This window comes from Cryptosporidium sp. chipmunk genotype I (assembly GCF_004936735.1).
Source record: "Cryptosporidium sp. chipmunk genotype I strain 37763 chromosome Unknown contig_19, whole genome shotgun sequence".
Lineage (NCBI taxonomy): Eukaryota > Apicomplexa > Conoidasida > Eucoccidiorida > Cryptosporidiidae > Cryptosporidium > Cryptosporidium sp. chipmunk genotype I.
This window is the reverse complement of record NW_027125589.1, coordinates 127,880-145,951: the sequence shown is the minus strand read 5'-3', so window position 1 is coordinate 145,951 and position 18,072 is coordinate 127,880. Positions and strand designations below refer to the sequence as shown.

Here is an 18,072-nt window from a genome sequence, read left to right as displayed (position 1 = left end):
CTTGTGTGGATTTCATACATTTGACACTCTTTTTCATAATAATAGAAAACTGGGACACACAGAGTAATAGTTGTTGTAATGCCCATCCAGATTATTCCTCTACCAATATTCACTCCATTTTTGGCTATTTGATTAATGTAATTCTTTAACATTGTAAAAGTTAGTTCATTTATTTGTTAGTTTTAACTTACCTTGATTAATTTCATATTGTTGATTATTTTTAAAAATGTCTTTTTGCGGCGGTGATTTCTGCTTATAGATTCCAACAAAATACATTATGACAATATTATTATATATACTGAGTTACCAAATAAATATGACTTAAAAGTTAAATTTATAGCTTAATTTATCCATTTAACATGTCTTCGAGTTTTCTTATTTTATTTAATTTATACATTTCATACCAGCTAAGAGTATCTGATATAATTTCAGAAATTGTTTTTTCATTAAAATTTGGTAAATTTATTAATATTGGTTTGTTTTTGTTGATTTCTTTTTCTTCAAACCTTTTTGACAAAAACCCCAAGTTCATTGAATTATTGAACTTTGGAATTTCAATATTTATTTTATATTCAAATATTTTGTAAATGTTTTCGAGACTTTTGCTTTTTGGGCTTTTAACATTAACGATATTCGGTTTAGTTTCATCTAAGCGAGGTTTTTTATCAAATTCTATCTTTGGGTAAATTTTGTAAATTTTATGATGATTTTTTTTTGCGCTCTCAAGTTTTTCTTCTAGAGATTTTTGTTTAAAAAGTTCATCTACTCTTGTATTTTGTGATTTAACTTCCATAATATCACCTGATTCAGGAATCTGATTTTCGGTAAAATTTATGTTTTTTTCGTTGGCTCCCGTCTGTAGGCAGCAACATAGTGACGGCTTTCTATTTTGTTTTTTTTCTTTCCCTTCAAGTTCTATGCTAATAACTTTTTTCTTAATGTTATTTATATTTTTCTTTTTTACTTTTTTTTTCTCAAAATTCGGTAAATAATCAGAGTTGTGTTTAAGTAAAACTTCAGTTTGATTTTTGGGAGTGTTAAAGCTTTTATTTTTTTTTAAAAATGCATTTGCATCTTTAATTTCAATTGAGAGTGGTAGAAAAATTCTTGTTTTTTCAACAAAATCAAGTTTATCATTAGGACTTTCAGAAAAATTGGATTCAGACGAAATATTACTTTCCGAATCTGAAATATTAATATTCTCCGTAAAAAATTCATCTTGACTGTTTTCATCTTGAAGTTTAATTGAATCTTTGATTGAAGAGCCATGTTCTGATAAATTCTTATTTTCAAAATTAAATTCTAGATTCTTTCTTTCACTACCTACATTTAAATACATTGTAAAGATGCTAATATAGGAGGGAAATAATAAAAATTATGTGCTTAGCATTTAAATAAAATGATCTAACTTCAAGAATATAATTTTATAAGCAATGAAAGGATAAGTGTTGGCACACACAAGTTCACACTGGAAGTGTTAGTAGAAAAGAAAAAAAAAATTAGAGTTTAGTAATTAGGAAATAACTATTATCAAGAATATCTTAGGCGGAAAACCACATGAGATTTAAGCTTTCACTTTTAATTCTCTCGTTAATAATTCTGTTTTTTTTCTTGAAATTCTTAACCTTTTGCCAAATGCGCCATCTATGTTCTATTTTCCATTAATATAATTTTATTATGTTTAGAATCAAAAAACTCATATTTTCGGTATTAATAATATATTTAAATTTAGCAGCTATTTATTGCAAAGGAAATAGAAAAGTAAAGCATTCATTTGAAAAGAATTTATATAATAATGCTGATGTTAAGTACTTTGAAGTTAGTGTTACTTCAAATACAGAACTTAATACAATAAAAAGTATAAGAGAACATGTTAACCTTCTTGAAAATTATAATGATCAACCATACGATTTAGCTGGAAATTTAAAAAATTTGAGCAAAAGTTTGATTGATGACGACTTATTATTTATGGAGTCGTTTATTTCATCATTCTCTGCACAGTCCAACATTTCTGCGCCATTTTCAACAAACGGTGTGACAATCCATTCAATTCCCACACACGTGACAAATTGTAATTCCGATATAATATTTGAAGCGAGCAATGAAAATGTTGATATATCAATAAACAATCATTTGATTTCAAAGCTAATTCCTGATTTCGATCAAATTAATAGAACTATTTCCGTTATTCCTTGGAAGGTTATTGATAACGCTATCTTAAATTTGGTTCCTGAAATTAGAAAGATATCGTTTGAGCTTGCTCTAATTTGCACTTCAATAAGTAATAACGACGAATTATTAAAATTCTATTCAAATAGTTCTGATATTAAGTATGTACAATGGGAAGCATTACAAATGGCTTCGTTTGCAAGGGGCTATTCACGATATATACTTGAAACAGTTTCTTTGGCAGCCTCATTGGTATTGATTTCCCCTGATTCTAAAGAACAGCCATCCATTTTTTCTGATATCAATTTTTACTCTGTAATCAAACACCCAAAAGAACTGCTAAATAAGTTGAATGAAAAACAGCTTGAAGAGAAAGAAAATTATGAATGTATAGATTTTTTTGGAGACAGGGATATTAACAATTCGTGCATTTTCTGTTTCTCTATTTTTCTAACTCTATATTCTCGAATTCAATGCCAATATGTAGAAGTTGGAATTTCACGAGAGTCAATACTTGGTGTTAGGTGGTTGGAAGAAATTCATTCGCATGTTACTCAATTAAATAAGTTTGTATTATCCGTATGGAATCATTTTGCTATTGAAAAGTACCCTAATAGTTCTCATTACATTCCTCCTAAACCTAGTATTTCTTGGAGGGCATTTAAACTAAAACTTTATGAAGAATTTAGATTAGGTCTTAATTTCCAACAAAAAATAAAGCTCAATTCTGAATTGGATCTAAGCGATAATATTTTTTTTAACCGATACTCTAAAAAAGAATCGGATATTAACAACTATATCGAGCTAAAATTCATGGAATCTATTTCAAATACACTAGAGTTACACCCAGCTGAAGTGGATATAATCGAAAAAACTGTTAAAGTATATAATATTATTATTGACTCAATGAATTTCTCACAAAACGAAATTCTGCTAGGATCTATGACAAAACTAAGTAACTCTTTAATGTCAGTAGCAATAATATTAGGAACATATGGAGATAAAAATTTGATTAATTTGACTCTACAAAGTTTGAAAGAAAAGCACGATATTCCAGGTGAAAAATGTAAAAAACTTCATAGAGTGATAATTGATGAGTATTTTGATCAAAGCATATTTACAAACATTTTTGTAAAATATGTTTACTGTAAAAATAATTTGGGTTTACAAATAAATAGGCAAGTTTCACTTCAGTATAGATATGAACTAACAAAAAAGTTTTTGAGAAAAATTTTGATTTCTACAAGGAATTCATTGTTTGAAAAAATAAGAGAGAGAGTAATTGCATCCAAAGTGAATGCAAAAATTTACTTTAAAAATTCTTTTATTAAATTTTTATCACAGTTTCAAGTAATATTGGGATTAGTAAAGATAATTAGAATCAAGATGGATGAGATCAATACTAAATTAAATGAATTATTACAATTAACAGACTACTATATTTTAAATCTTGAAAAGTTTAAAATAAGACTTATAAGTTTTATTTTTAATAATAGATACTTTTTTTTAAAGAAATCTATAGTTGGAGAGTTAAAGGATGCATCTTACCCATTGACACCTATTACAGTTTCCTTGGGCCCATATTTATTTGATGTTGTTGGCAATAATTTAAAAATAACAGTAAATAAGCTGCGTTCAAAAATATCTTTATTAAATAAACTGATTTCGTTTTCGAGAAATATATTGATTAAAAGAAGATATACTATTAATGATGGCTCAAATTATTATCAGAAGAACAAAATTTTATTTTCAACTGCACTTAGAATTTACAATAACAGAGAAGAGTTAATTGTAATTAACACTTTTACTATGTTTTTGTATAAAACTTTGAAAAACCTTGGAAGAACATCACTAAAGCCTGTTGTTACAAATGAACTAATAGACGAAAATTACCGCTTTGATTTTGGGAAGGATGATAGATGTAATTTAAAGAGCAATATCTTATCTCTAAAGGAAACTGAATTGCTTGGATGTAAGTTGTTTAATAAAGTCATTGAAATTATACAAATTGATGAGCTGTTCAGTTTATTGCAAAAACAGTTCGTCAATATTGATAATACTGAAAGAAAAATATATTATGAGGTTAGCTTACTGTTTGATGAAATTTGGACGAGCCAGGGCTTAAATAAAAATAAAGTAATATTTAAAAATCTATCTTCAAAACTTTACACTTTGAAGAGTTTATTAGAAAATATGCTGATATTCAGTGGTATTGCAAGAAGCTCCTTAGTACCCTATATAAATGATATGAAAAATTCTGAATGCTTATACGACTTTCTGTTGGGTAGTATAAGCAGTTTTGAGAACACCGTTAAAGAATTTCCATTTATTATAAACTCAAAGGGGCCAAAAGCATTCTTTAAAAATATTTCAAACGCAATAAAAGGAATATTCATTAAAAGTGAAAGAATAAAAAACAAAGAAAAAAAGATTATTGCAAAGGAAGTTGCTAAGTTTAGTAAAATATTGTTTTCACTCGAGCCACATGTAATAAATATAGACATTTCTTTCAAATTAAACGTTGAAAAGTTGCGTTTTATAAAGGCTGAATCTCAAGAAAGAATAAGGAAACTTTTTTATTTATACACACACTGTATTTATTCAACATTAAAAAATACAGTGATGGTTGGAAACCTTGAGAAGCATTTTCCAAAGGAAGTCAAAGAAGAATGGAATGAGTTTATGAGACAATTGAATATAGTCCAAGCTTCACTTCTTGGCCAGCTTTATTTAATTTTGGTAAGTTAAGCTTTGTTTGCATGAATTCTAGTTACTTTTTCGAAGCCTCTATTTATACAAAATTTGGAGATAAGGAATGCAGCCAACTTAATAATTAAACAAATTACTTCAAATCAGGTAAGTTATTATTTTTCATTCGAATATAAAACTCTTCTCAGGACAAATTGTCAGTTAACTTTAGAGAATTTGTAGAAAAATGGAGTTAGAAGTAGATTTAATACAGCTTTTTACATTCTTTATGAGAGGTTATTAATTAGTTAAAAGAAAAAAATTTAGAACCAAAAGACTAAAATTAATATATATAAAGCTGTGGGAAGTATATAAGAACGAAGTAAATGGTTTATCCCCACTTCTTATGAACTAAAAATGCTTAAAGTTGTCTGAGAGGTTAAAAATCTTCCAAAATAAAATTTTTGAGCATTTGTATTATTTTGGATAGTATTAGTAACATGGACTTCGCTTGGAACAATGCTACTATTGTTTCAAAAGTTAGATTATTGAACATTATTTTCACTTTTTTACACTTTATTCCTGCTGATTAGAGAATTCACACAATATTTATCAGCATATAAATCTGTAAAAAAACTACCGTGTATTCTTTATTCTTTAAGATTATCTATCAATGAACCCGGAAATACTGATTTCCAAGTTTATACCTACATTTCTACTATTGTGATACTGAAATCTATTTTGTTTGATTTATATTTACTAAACATCGCCAAATGACTAATTTTGAAGCTATATTCTCTAATTGGATAGGCCATTGCTGCAATTTATGGGCCATTGATTTACCTTAATTTTTGTCTTATACTCTTATTGGCCTATATTATTGAAGTTTTGTTAATTGGGAACATGTTTCTTAGTGAATTAATTTCTCAATTTTAATCAAGGATGGATTCCAGGCACTTTTGATTGTTATAAATATAATTCCCTTGCTATAGTTTTAAAAATGAATATAAGGTAATTTATCATATTTTTCAGAATTTCTAAACCTGATTTTTTACAAAAAAAGAACATTAAAATATTCTTTATTATTTGTGAAAAATTATCATTTTAGCTTCTTAATCTCGGTAATAAATGCAGTTCACCCACAGTCAGAAAAAATATATTTGGTGGACGCCATCAAAGAAAAAAGTGTTTTTACTGATACTAAAGAATGAGGCTAGTTGCTAACTTATAGTATTCAAATTTATTTGATTTATTTGATTTACATTTATACTCGGAGCTTAATTATCCAATTGAACATTTATCGTAATTTATTGCGCCATAGACAACTTTTGAAAACATATGTAAATTAATGGTTGCTCAAGGTAAACTTATACATTTCGAGGTTGAACCTGTTAAGCACGGTGAAGAGATTGAGGAGAATTCTAATGTTAAGTTTGAGGACATTCCGGTTGAGTGTACTTGTCCATTCTGTAAGGAAGATATCGTTACACAAGTTGAATTAGAAAGCTCATGGTTTACTTACTTTGCCTCAGTTGCCTTGTTTCTAGTAATTGGTTGGATAAGTTGCCCGATTTTACCTTTGATATGGACTCTAATTCAGGATTCAGTTCATACCTGTCCAAGATGTCTAAATAAAATATCTAGGAACAGACGTATTAAATGTCCTTCAATTAAATCTGAAATAATGACGCTGAAGTGTGGAAGTTGCGCAGTAGTCTTAACGAGGAGGTATGTAATTACTATATTACTGATATTTTCAACGATAATTATTTTTACTACGCTTCGAACATTGCTTAAAATATATGGTTTGCCTGATATTGAGCATGGGCCACCTATAGATAATACATGGATGATGTTCATCGAATCGTGTGGTGTTAAATCATATTTGGGAAATCCTATTCGCGCAGTTAGAGAGTTTGAGGATAGCTACCAGTACAAAACTGTGTCTTGGACAGGAAGAGTAATAAAAGTTCAAGAAGGTTTTTGGAAAAAACATTTTATTTATATAGGTATGAACCCACCGCAAATTGTGACTAATTCTGGCAATCCAATACCAGATCTCGGGCTCACATTCAATGAGAATTTATTAACCCAAATTTCTAAAATAAAACCCGGGGATCTTTTAGACTTTAATGCTACTTTGGTAGAATTCGGCAAGCGTGGGCACCCTCATTTTGGTCAAATGTGGAACTTTACAAAGCTTGATGATGAGTTCAATATGATAGATGCCCTGCTACCAAAACAAAAGAGTTTATTACTTATGATACCACTTATTGAAATGATGAATCAATTGTCAGAACAGCTCTCAAAGCCTATAGGTTCAGATGACTCAGATAAACAATCAAGTGGGCATGAAGGAATTTTAAATTCAAATATACAAGATATTAAAGAGTTTGATATAACGAAAAGGTTTCATGAAGAAGCATACAGACTACCAGAGTCAAGTTCCAGCTCAATGGATGAAGCCGATAAAATCGTTGATAAATAATTTACTAATTTTTAAAAATTTTGTTCTATAGTTTAATACTAAATTCCAGAATAAACACTTTATTTAGCAGGCTTTAATCAGAAAACTTGATTAATAATAACTCTCTGAACATCAAGAAAATAATATCAAAGTATTGAGTTACGATAATTACCTAGGTGCCGTGCTATCAGTCTAACTGCTTATCGCTAGGAAACTCGGATTAGTTAATTAAGGTGATAATCTGGAATGGTAACAAAATCTTTATAATTGTTGATTATTTTTATTTAATTACGATGATTCTTCTTAAATGAACGCGATATAGATAGTTTAAGTTTCGAACTTATCTCCTCCATTCGATTATGTGAGAATTCACTAGGATCTGTAGCATTTGGAGAGGTATTTTTTTCCATTCTATCGTTATGTAGGTTTTTCGTAGAGAATAGAGAAATACTCAGATGATTACAAATTGAATTAATAATTATGGATGCGTAGTCTATAGTATAAATTATATTCCATAAGGCTACAATTAATAATATTATTTTAAAGTCAAAGAATTTGTCGGATATGTTTTTGCCAAATAAAAGGAATACCGAAGAAATATAAAAGGGGAGCACTGGCCAATGTACGTATGGTAATTCCTCGAGTGTAAATGATGAAACATTCATTCTGAGAGCAATAATTGAACTACTTGTAGTCAAAATGAGCATAGTAATAATTGGGAATTTTTTGTATGTATTTGAGCTTAAAAACAAAAATTGAAACATTAAATGACATAATATGCCGCAAATCTCCAAAGATGCAATTTTTTTTGTTCTTAAGCTTTTACATCCATCCAGACCCAGCACAATATCATTCATTAGTGTGATGATACCTGTAACGATAATAGATAATATTATTATATCGATAGTTGAAACATTGAATAATAAACGTTTAAATAAAATATTCAAACCACCAGTTGAAGAATAAATTGTAAAAAATATCACAATAAACTGGCTTTCCGTTACTCCTAAGTAATCTGAAGATGAACATCGAAAAATTTTACAGTGGCATTCCAACCAAATAAATGAAAACATTTTAAACTGAACGATAGACAAAAAAATGAAAAACTTATAGCCCCATCCTATCTTGCAGCACGCACAAAATATTGTTGAGAAAAAAATAGTTGTGTATGAATCAAGCCCATGGTCAAGTAATTGCCCTAAAGGTGAGCTGAGCTTTAGTCTTCTTGCATGTTTTCCATCAGCTGCATCAAGAGTCTGATAAAGAAATAAAAGTAGGGAAATTAATAACGAGATGTTTAAGGGAATTGCGTTATCTAGCGTCGGGCAAACCACCATTGTTAACACCATTGCAATCAGAGAACATAAAAACCCAAGTATAGTCAATAAGTTGGGTGAAATGTATTCCGGAATCTGGCGTGCAAACAACTCCCAAAAAGGATTCATTACATAATCCAAAAATGTAGCCCCCCCGCTCCTATAGCTGTATTTTTTTATGTTTTTAAGCCCAGTTTCACTAATAAAGCTTCCGAATACACCTACATGAATTATATTTTTATTTAAACCACTAGTCATAATGAATTTAGCTTCAACAATTTAAACCTTTGATTTACTTGCCAGAAATTCTCAACAATTAATATATTTATAGTTTAGCAAATTAATCTTCTAAGCCAAATAAAAAAAGAATATCATATTGGAAACGGGAATATCTAATTGTTAACTGAAAATACTCAATTTTGCATTATTCTGTAAATGAGGGGAGATTGGTGGGGGTAAGATGGAATGGTGGGCGCATAATTACAAAAAGAAATTAGTTTAGTTTTGAGGAAAGGAAATGAGAGGTTTATTAATATTGTTACTATTTATATTTAAAATCTTTAATGGTGCTTTTGGAAGGTCCTACTATGATATTTTAGGGATAAAAAAAAGTGCCAGTGATACGGAAATTAAAAAAGCATATAGACAAAAGAGCTTGAAATACCACCCAGATAGAAATTCGTCTCCGGATGCGTCAGAGAAATTTAAGGAAATTGCGACTGCGTATGAGGTTCTAGCTGATCCTGAAAAGAGAAATATATATGATAAGTTTGGTGAAGATGGGCTAAAACAACATCTTGATGGTTTTCAATCTCATGATCCATTTGATCTTTTCTCTATGGGATTTGGAAATTTATTTGGAATGGGTTCAGGGAGAGGAGATGGCGAAAGGTACAGGGTTCCAGACTCAACATTCAAATTATTTATGACTCTTGAGCAACTTTATTTTGGGGAAATGGTCACCATTTCATTTATTAGGCCCGTTTTATGCATAAACGCGAATGATTGCTTAAAGAATAGGAATGATTGTGCAAGTGCGGGGACAAAACTATTTACACAACAAATGGGCCCTGGATTTATGGTCCAGCATCAAGTTAACGACCCAACATGCGTTGCAAGGAGAAAAGGATGGGATAAAAACTGTAAGCAATGTCCAAATGGTCCAACTGAATTAGAGACCGCAAAATTGACTGCATATATTGATGCAGGAATGTATTCTGGTGATACAATTAGGTTTGAAGGCTCAGGAGAGCAGAAACTCAATCAGGAGCCTGGCGATTTTATTGTAGTTATTTTTGAGTTGGAGAATAAACAATTTAAAAGGGTGGGGAATGATCTGCATACAAATATGGAAATTAGCCTTGCTGATGCTTTGCTAGGGTTTAATCTTCCATTAAAATACATTGACGGGAAAAACATAAATATTGAGAAGAATGGCATAACTTCATATGGAGATGTACTTAAAGTCAAAAATAAGGGGATGCCGATTCGAAATACAAATGAATACGGCGATTTATATGTAACGTTGAAGTTCAAAATGCCGTCGGAACTAAGCGATGCACAAAAGCAATTAATTAGACAAGCAATTTTAGACACTAAAATATAATTAATGAGTTCTATGAATGCTAAATATTGCTGATATGGAAGCGGTGAAACAACCAAGTGAGCAAATTAATGTAAAAAGTATAAAGATAGGCCTAGATAAGTACTTGTCGCAGACAAATATATGTTTGAATAGCTTCAAATATACTACAGCTGGGAAAATGAGGCAGATTATAGTTTCAAATAAGCCAGTTGCAACCTCTACAAGCAACAGTAAATCCTGTAAATTAGTTGCCAAAAAGATTGAAAAGACTAAAAACAATAATACAATAACCGCTCTAACCTTCGTATCCACAGCTGTTTGCAACTTTGAATGTTTTCCCTTTTCATTAGAATTAATAGAAACCTTGATCTTATTTCTATCAATACTATAGAATTTACCCTTGCCATTTTCTATAGAATTTAAGATGGAAGCATCAAAAATATTTAAAGTATCCGGACTTATGTTCGCACTTTTCTCATTAGGACCCGGACTGAATTCGCGTATTTCAGTACTATCAAGTGTATTTGAAAAAGAAGAACGGCTATAGGTATTTGTAGATGAACAAAAAGACTCTTTAGTTGAGAACTGAACGGATCCTGCAGATTCAATTACAGTTATAGATTGATTAATTAATTTATTGTCAAAAGCGTCGTAATAGTTCCCTTTAAATGCTATTATAATATTTGATAGTGATGATATTGCAGCATGAAGTGAAAGAGTGCAAGCTACTAAGTTAGATATACTCAAAAAAACTTTCGATAAAATGAGCAATTTACCTTCATTGTTGTAGTTTAGTGCTACACTCTGTAGTGTTAATTCTCCAAACGTTAGATATGAGAATACTGTAATAACTGAGAACAATATGAAACTTGATATTGAAACAATACTGGAAAGAGCAAGTATCCTACTCGTTGTGGGGTTTAAAAGCTCATATGCAGTAGCAGGAGAGTTCTCATGATTAGAAAACGCAAAGCACGAAACAGTTAGCATCTTTATGCATGGCAATAATTTGATTTCTGAATTCCACCAAATAACCTTTCCACGGTCCAAAGATGCACCAAAGTAAAAATAATATTGAATAACTGTTATTGCAAATAGTAAACCTGCAATCAATGATAGCCAACTAATATGCCTAGTTGTTTGGAGTTCTTTTTTGAGGGAAAATGGAAACATTACAACTGCACAAAGCGTCATTAGAATTACTTGATTATATGAAATACCTGATACAGTATATTTAGTTGAAAAAGGAGGGATAAGTTGTTCAACGCATGAACACCAAATGATTAGAAAACATGGTAGCGTAATGGCCATAGCAAAAAATATCGGTATATTAACAAAAAATGCAATAATTTTAGCATTTACTGTCAATCTCTCGCTTTCTTTATTGTTATTTACCTGTCCTATTGTATCGGTTGAGCTTTTATATAAAATAGCCTTTAAAAGAGTGTTTCCGTAGTTATCAGCTGAAAGCAGAGTAGCTGATTTCATCAATACAAATTGAGTCATGAAAAGCACAAAACATGAAAAAAAAATGATTAAAAGCCCAAGAATAATTCCGGTCTCCTTCATACATGAAGGAAGCAGTAGAACTGCTGACGGTGAAATAGATGCCCATAAAACAACCACATTTTGAACTAAAGAACCTTTTTTTAAGTACTCATTCCCAAAAATAGATCTACTTGATGACCTTTTTTGTTCCATCGAATATTGTTAGCATAAGCTCTTTATCTTATAATTTGTCGGTATTGCAAGGGGCGCTACTAGACATTTAACTATGTGAATATGTTGCGTTGCCGCCCGGATTAATTCAATATTGGTTGTGCATAAAGCAAAAATAATTATCGCGAATAAATAAAGCCTAAGCTAGAATCTTGACTCATTTTGAACTTGATTGCGCATCCTCCCAAGTAAAGTCAGTACCTTTCTATTTCCCTACGAATTTCGATCACTAATTCTGATAATGTTTCCGGCTGCACGCCCAATTCCAATAGCTTAATTAGAATCAAAATTGACTCCTTATCTAATCCTGTACTTAATAGCTTCGATATGTCGACCAGTGTTTCTAGTATTTCTTGGTTAATTGTAGGCCCTCCTAATGCTTTCATTTTGATAGCAAAAAAGATCTTGCGTTAATTTCAAAATAGCATTTAGTAATAATGATGGCGCAAGTAATTTCGAAAATCCCTCAAATCCCCCACATGGTTCAATGAAGAATTAAGATGTTCCAGAAAAAACAATTGAATTATTTGTTGAAGAGTATAACTATATCCCACTTAACATGATATCTCCCCTAAATTTACCTCACTAAGGCACAATAAGTATAAAATAGAGACGATCAATTTTGTTAAATATCAATTTTAGTGCTAGATACAATTTGAACTAACCTTATAGATCAAATCTACAATATATTTAATTCATAAATTGAATTTCTTCAACACAACATCTTCTTGAAAAATATTCCAAAGGATTGTCGACTCACCTCCAAAAGCAACTAGCGCTTTCTCATCTGGGCAGCTTTTGCATGTAAATAACTTTCCTCCCTTCAGAGGCTTTTCAATGATACACTCCTTCATATCAAATAAATCCCATACCTTGGAAGTGCCATCTAAATCACAACTAACTAACATATTGGAAATGGATGTACAACAAACAGATGTGATCGGCTTTGAATTGTGGTTTGCTAGTACTGAAAATCTACTTTTAGCACAATTTTCTGAAAGCATTCTGATATCGTATCCAGAAATTAGCCCATTTTCTGTAGAAATTACTATAGTATTTCCATTATCATAAATATCTGCACTAGGCAATACAATAGATTCTGGATCCCCATGCTCTTTGTCGTAATTTAGCGAAGCTTGACGATCTACTGTTCTAATATCTATAAATTGTACTGACTTGTTATAATCAGCAGCAATTAATATGTTGTTTTCAGAATGATGCCACTCTAAGCACTGAACTTTGTTACTGGAATTAGAATAAGTACTAATGCAGGAACCTTCATTTAAATCCCAAAGCTTAATTGTTTCATCAGCAGAACCAGATGCCAATAACTTAGAGTTTCTACAATGTACTGCCAAACTCATAACTGCATCAGAATGGCCTGTGTTACTATGTAATATCAATATAGGATCAATTGAGTCGATAAAATCTAAATTCCAAAAATTTATCTCGCCATTAAATGATCCAACTGCAACAATATTGCTCATATTGTAAGACCCTAAAGAAATCCACTCTGAACAAAGTGGGTAATCTCCAATGATAATGTCATGATGCACATAAAAACTACCGTCCTCAATTGAATATAAATATACCTGCAAAGTAGCAACATCATCTTCAATTGCCGTTGTTGCTAACAGCGAATCACCTTCTTTTATTTGTAATGCATCATCTTCATCAGAATCAATCAATTGATCCTGTTTCATATTGGGGTCTTTGCCAAATTTAGATAAGCCTTTTTCAACTGTATGAAAAAAGTTTTCACCATAAAAAGAAAAGTCTCCATTATGTTCTTCATCTTCAACCATTGAATTCAACCCCGTATCAATAATAGTCTTTGTTTGATTATTTATTTCATGTTCAATATTGTGGCTGACAAAATACTGTTCAACATCTTCATCATTCATGCAATAGTGAGCATTTTTAATAGGGATCTCCTTTGCATATCCTCTTGGAACCCACGATAGGGAACTTACTGCATTACAATCCATTAAAAAAATAATTAAAGCAAAATGTCAAATGTATTTTTTCAGTTCCCGCTTTGTCTCCGATTTGCGGTGTTAACATGCTAGATTGCGAAAAATTAGAAAAATACAACTTTATGCAAATTTATCGATGTTAAGAAGAAACGCGCGACAAAGAAAAGAATACATTTCTAGAAAAGGTTTAGAACAAGTTGAAAAGAACACATTTGAAAGGATTTTTCGGCTCAAGGAGGCACTAGATGAAGGAAGGCAGATTCCAACAGAATATAAGAACGTTTCTGATAAGGTAGTTGCAAATATTGACCTTGTTGACACATCTATCGATCCTAAGTCTATAATTGATGATGAATACTCACTATCCGGATTATATGAACCAAAAATACTAATTACAACATCTAGAAGCCCGAGCAGCAGGCTGTTACAATTTGTTAAGGAGTTAAATTTAGTAATACCGAATAGCTTTAGAATAAACAGAGGTGGCTATGTTTTAAAGGATTTTGGGGATTTGTGCCGATCAAATGGGGCTACAGATTTAGTAATTGTACATGAGCATAGGGGCGAACCCGATGGTTTGATTATTTCTCATTTTCCCCATGGGCCAACTGCATATTTTGCCATTAATGATGTGGTATTAAGGCACGATCTCCCCATTAGGCCATCAACCGTATCTCAAAGCAATCCCCACTTGATTTTTCAGAGTTTTAATTCTACTCTCGGGGGGAGAGTGTCTGATATTTTAAAACATTTATTCCCAAAACTAAAAAATGCATCTCAGAGAGTCGTTTCATTTGTAAATATCAATGATAATATTATTTTCCGCCATTTTAGTTGGGTCAAAGATATGAATGGCAAATCAGAAGAAATTCAACTAAATGAGATTGGGCCTAGATTTATTCTTAAGCTATATAAAATTGAACTTGGAACATTGGAGATGAAAAACTTATCAACGGAATGGGTGCACAGACCATTTTTCAACAAAAAAAAAACTTCTTTGTGACTTATATTTACTATAATCATTTTAATTTTTTTTCTACCCACATCATTCTTTCTTTTGCTGCTACATTTCTTATTTTGTGAGCATAATCTAGTATTTGTTTGGAGGCTTCTGCTTCAAGAACCCAAGCTCGGCTGATTTCTGTTACTCTATTTGAAAGTTCATTGTCTATTTCAATCTTCGACTTATTTTCTGAATTTACTACTTCAAGCAGTTCTCTAGATGAAATCCCAATATCATCAAGCTCCCTAAAAAGGGTTAATACTATTTCCGATATGCTCTTTTCACCATTTCTTATCAAAATTTCTTCAAGGCTCTTAAGTTTGTTTGAAAGGTTTCTAAATCTTTCAGTTTGTGAAATTATGTCAATATAAGCCATTTCACATTGAGCAGATAAGCATGCTTCAACCTGGAAAAAATCACTGCAGTCTATTACTGGAGTGTTTAAGAATTTGTCGTGAAAGATATCTGAATCAAAACTAAAACAGTCATTCTCAACTTTTAATATGCTATAATTACTTGGCGGTGCAGTCGTACTTTGTATTCGATGTAATTCGACCTGATGAATGCCACTTTCAGCGTCTAGTAAATTAACTTCTGAATTCAGTTTATTAATATTGTTAATAAAGCTTTTGATATTGTTTGTTCCCTGATAATCTATTATTTTACTGTTCCCCAATTCTTGAAGTGCTGACAGCTCCTTTGAAAGAATTTGGATCGAGTTTTCAAATTGTTTTTTGTTAACCTCTGAAACTTCTTTTAATGAATTAACTTCATTATTTAGGGATATTTTCTCATATATAAGTTCTTGTATCATCTTTTTTTGGTGGATTACTTCTTCAAGCAAGTTTTCATTTTCAATACGAATAATTCTTTTTGACTCTTCAATTGCATGAATGTCACGTTTAAATTTTTCATTTAGCTGACTTTCTAATAAATTAATTTTGTTCAAAGATTCGCGTTCAAAGCGAGCAACAGTCTCCTTCAATTCACCCCTTAGTTTATTTATTTGTAAATCTTTCTGTATTAATTCCTTCTTCAACTCACTGTATTCTTTTGATACTCTTTCTAATGATTCTTTTTTTTCTATTTCAATAATACATTTATTATTAAGTTCTTTATGAATCTCAAACCTTTCATTTTCAACTTTTGAGTAATTTATTTCAAGTTCTGTTATTTTTTTCCTTAAATTATCATTAGACAATCTTTCGTTTTCCAAATCATTTGCAACTTTTTCGCAATCCTTTTTTAATGATTCAATTTCGATTTCTTTCTTTCTATTTAAATGAAATTGGCTTGAGAGAGCATCATTTAATTCCTTATTTTCTCTATTCAACAACTTTATTTTTTCGTCAAAATTTTCCAACGCATGTTTGGAATCTTTAAGTAATTGCTTTGTTTCGTTTAGTTCGACATATGCCTGTCCGAGCCTACTTAATGAATTATTAAATTCCAATGACTTTGTTTTCAATTCGTTTTTGTATAATTGTAATTCTGACTCCAATTGTGAAATCTTAATTTTTGTTTTTTTTTCTTCTTCAAACCCAGATTCAATCTTATTTTTCCAGCTATTTATTTCGGATTGCAATGAAAAATTTTTTTCCTCAAGTTCACCGATTCTTTCTTTATAGTTTTCTAGAATTGACTGCAAAATACAATTTTCACGAATTTTTTTATCTAGACATGCTTTATTCTCTATATAATTTGTATTTAATCTACTGTTCTCATCAGATAACTGTGAAATATTCTTATGTAACAGCTCTTCTCTATCTCTTTTATCCTTTAATAAATCTTTTAGAAATTTTAACTCATCATTTAATGATCTGTTTTCGTTTTTAACTAGATATTTTGAATCTTCAATCTTTTCAATCATCCCCATGTTCTTAAGTTGAGACATGAATTTGTCAAATTCATTTGATTGATCCTTTGTTTTCTTTAGTTCAGATTTAGTCTGTTCATATTCGCTCTTCATTTTTTCTGTGAAAGTTTTCAGATCAATATTCTCTTTTTCTAAATTATGTAAACGAGTACTCATCTCGTTTTCAAATATCTCCTTTTCTTTCAGAACAGCATTGTATCTTTCATTCAAGTCTTTGTTCTCAATATTTAATGTTTCAATTGAAGCATTTATTTTAACCAGTAGTGCATCTTTTTCCCTTAACATGCTTTCGCACCTAAAATTTACACTGTTTATTGATTTTAGTTCATCAACCAATTTAGCAATAATAGCTTTCTCTTCTTCAATATAATAAATCACTTCTGATTTAAGTTGTTGATATAAAATTTTAATAGATACTTGAACTTGTTCTGTTCGCTTCATTCTTCTTAAAATTCTTATTAAATTGAATTTAAAATGTTGTAAAACTGAATGGGCATTGATTATATTATTTTGGGTATCTACGGCATTCATGCGTAGAACTGGTACTTCTCTAGCTTTAATACCACTTTTTTGACTACAATCAATAGACTCAATACCATTGATATAGTATTCCACTTGTCCCGAAGAACCTAGATTTTGTTCATTGAAATAATTATTCGAAATTAAGCCACTCCTTGACTGATCAAGTTCATTGAAATTATAATCCGCAATTCCAAGCCCATTTGGGACAAAACAGAATTGGTTAGATCTAGAATTTTGATTGAACACAACTTTTTTTAATACTTCCACATCCTTTTGTAAAGATTGCCCTTCCTTAACTGTCTGAGCCAACTCCTTAAGTAACTCTTTGGTTGTTTTCGGATTCTCAATCAAAAGCATTGAGTCATTTTCAATATTTAATTTTCTATTTTTTTTTCTTGATTTGTTAGATGCATGTACATTTTCATCAAATTCAGATTTGAAGTTTCGACCAGGTGTTACGGATAACTTTTTCTTTTCGACTGATTCATCTGGCTTTGTTTCATGATTTAGAGTTAGTTTTGGATCGCTTACATGCGATTTTAATATAAAATCAAAAAATTCTTCATGCGCAGATTTGTACATGTGTTAATAATGTGCAATAATTTTTAAATACATGCACGTGGAGTCAAGCCCCCACAGAATTGGCGCGATTAGAGCGGCAATTATATGGCCGCTATTAACTTTAACGAATAATCTTAAGTTTTCTCAATTAAATTAAAAATAAAACGTTACTTTATGCAATAACTATATC

The 18,072-nt window shown here is 30.6% G+C and overlaps 10 protein-coding genes across 10 annotated transcripts; 4 read left to right on the top strand and 6 right to left on the bottom strand.

The window, feature by feature from the left end:
• Positions 1 to 346: 346 nt before the first annotated feature.
• ELE39_001705 (uncharacterized protein) lies at positions 347 to 1,339 on the bottom strand (the record flags this gene model as incomplete). Its single annotated transcript, XM_067344744.1, has 1 exon — positions 347 to 1,339. The coding sequence occupies one exon, from the start codon at positions 1,337 to 1,339 to the stop codon at positions 347 to 349; it is 993 nt and encodes a 330-aa protein (XP_067201920.1).
• A 338-nt stretch (positions 1,340 to 1,677) lies between these two features.
• On the top strand, positions 1,678 to 4,917 carry ELE39_001704 (uncharacterized protein; the record flags this gene model as incomplete). Its single annotated transcript, XM_067344743.1, has 1 exon — positions 1,678 to 4,917. One exon carries the CDS (start codon positions 1,678 to 1,680, stop codon positions 4,915 to 4,917), a length of 3,240 nt encoding a protein of 1,079 aa, XP_067201919.1.
• A 1,288-nt stretch (positions 4,918 to 6,205) lies between these two features.
• ELE39_001703 (lipopolysaccharide-induced transcription factor regulating tumor necrosis factor alpha) lies at positions 6,206 to 7,345 on the top strand (the record flags this gene model as incomplete). The annotated part of the gene is made up of 1 exon (XM_067344742.1): positions 6,206 to 7,345. One exon carries the CDS (start codon positions 6,206 to 6,208, stop codon positions 7,343 to 7,345), a length of 1,140 nt encoding a protein of 379 aa, XP_067201918.1.
• A 263-nt stretch (positions 7,346 to 7,608) lies between these two features.
• On the bottom strand, positions 7,609 to 8,898 carry ELE39_001701 (ethanolaminephosphotransferase (ETHPT) 9 transmembrane domain involved in lipid metabolism; the record flags this gene model as incomplete). Its single annotated transcript, XM_067344740.1, has 1 exon — positions 7,609 to 8,898. The coding sequence occupies one exon, from the start codon at positions 8,896 to 8,898 to the stop codon at positions 7,609 to 7,611; it is 1,290 nt and encodes a 429-aa protein (XP_067201916.1).
• A 259-nt stretch (positions 8,899 to 9,157) lies between these two features.
• Positions 9,158 to 10,246, top strand: ELE39_001700 (DNAj domain having a signal peptide; the record flags this gene model as incomplete). Its single annotated transcript, XM_067344739.1, has 1 exon — positions 9,158 to 10,246. One exon carries the CDS (start codon positions 9,158 to 9,160, stop codon positions 10,244 to 10,246), a length of 1,089 nt encoding a protein of 362 aa, XP_067201915.1.
• A 143-nt stretch (positions 10,247 to 10,389) lies between these two features.
• On the bottom strand, positions 10,390 to 11,926 carry ELE39_001699 (11 transmembrane domain; the record flags this gene model as incomplete). Its single annotated transcript, XM_067344738.1, has 2 exons — positions 10,390 to 10,395; positions 10,442 to 11,926. The coding sequence occupies 2 exons, from the start codon at positions 11,924 to 11,926 to the stop codon at positions 10,390 to 10,392; spliced, it is 1,491 nt and encodes a 496-aa protein (XP_067201914.1).
• Positions 11,927 to 12,138: 212 nt separating this feature from the next.
• On the bottom strand, positions 12,139 to 12,330 carry ELE39_001698 (uncharacterized protein; the record flags this gene model as incomplete). The annotated part of the gene is made up of 1 exon (XM_067344737.1): positions 12,139 to 12,330. The coding sequence occupies one exon, from the start codon at positions 12,328 to 12,330 to the stop codon at positions 12,139 to 12,141; it is 192 nt and encodes a 63-aa protein (XP_067201913.1).
• Positions 12,331 to 12,639: 309 nt separating this feature from the next.
• ELE39_001697 (PWP1 family with WD40 repeats) lies at positions 12,640 to 13,932 on the bottom strand (the record flags this gene model as incomplete). Its single annotated transcript, XM_067344736.1, has 1 exon — positions 12,640 to 13,932. The coding sequence occupies one exon, from the start codon at positions 13,930 to 13,932 to the stop codon at positions 12,640 to 12,642; it is 1,293 nt and encodes a 430-aa protein (XP_067201912.1).
• A 124-nt stretch (positions 13,933 to 14,056) lies between these two features.
• On the top strand, positions 14,057 to 14,923 carry ELE39_001696 (brix domain containing; the record flags this gene model as incomplete). The annotated part of the gene is made up of 1 exon (XM_067344735.1): positions 14,057 to 14,923. The coding sequence occupies one exon, from the start codon at positions 14,057 to 14,059 to the stop codon at positions 14,921 to 14,923; it is 867 nt and encodes a 288-aa protein (XP_067201911.1).
• A 16-nt stretch (positions 14,924 to 14,939) lies between these two features.
• Positions 14,940 to 17,903, bottom strand: ELE39_001695 (coiled-coil protein; the record flags this gene model as incomplete). The annotated part of the gene is made up of 1 exon (XM_067344734.1): positions 14,940 to 17,903. The coding sequence occupies one exon, from the start codon at positions 17,901 to 17,903 to the stop codon at positions 14,940 to 14,942; it is 2,964 nt and encodes a 987-aa protein (XP_067201910.1).
• Positions 17,904 to 18,072: the final 169 nt, after the last annotated feature.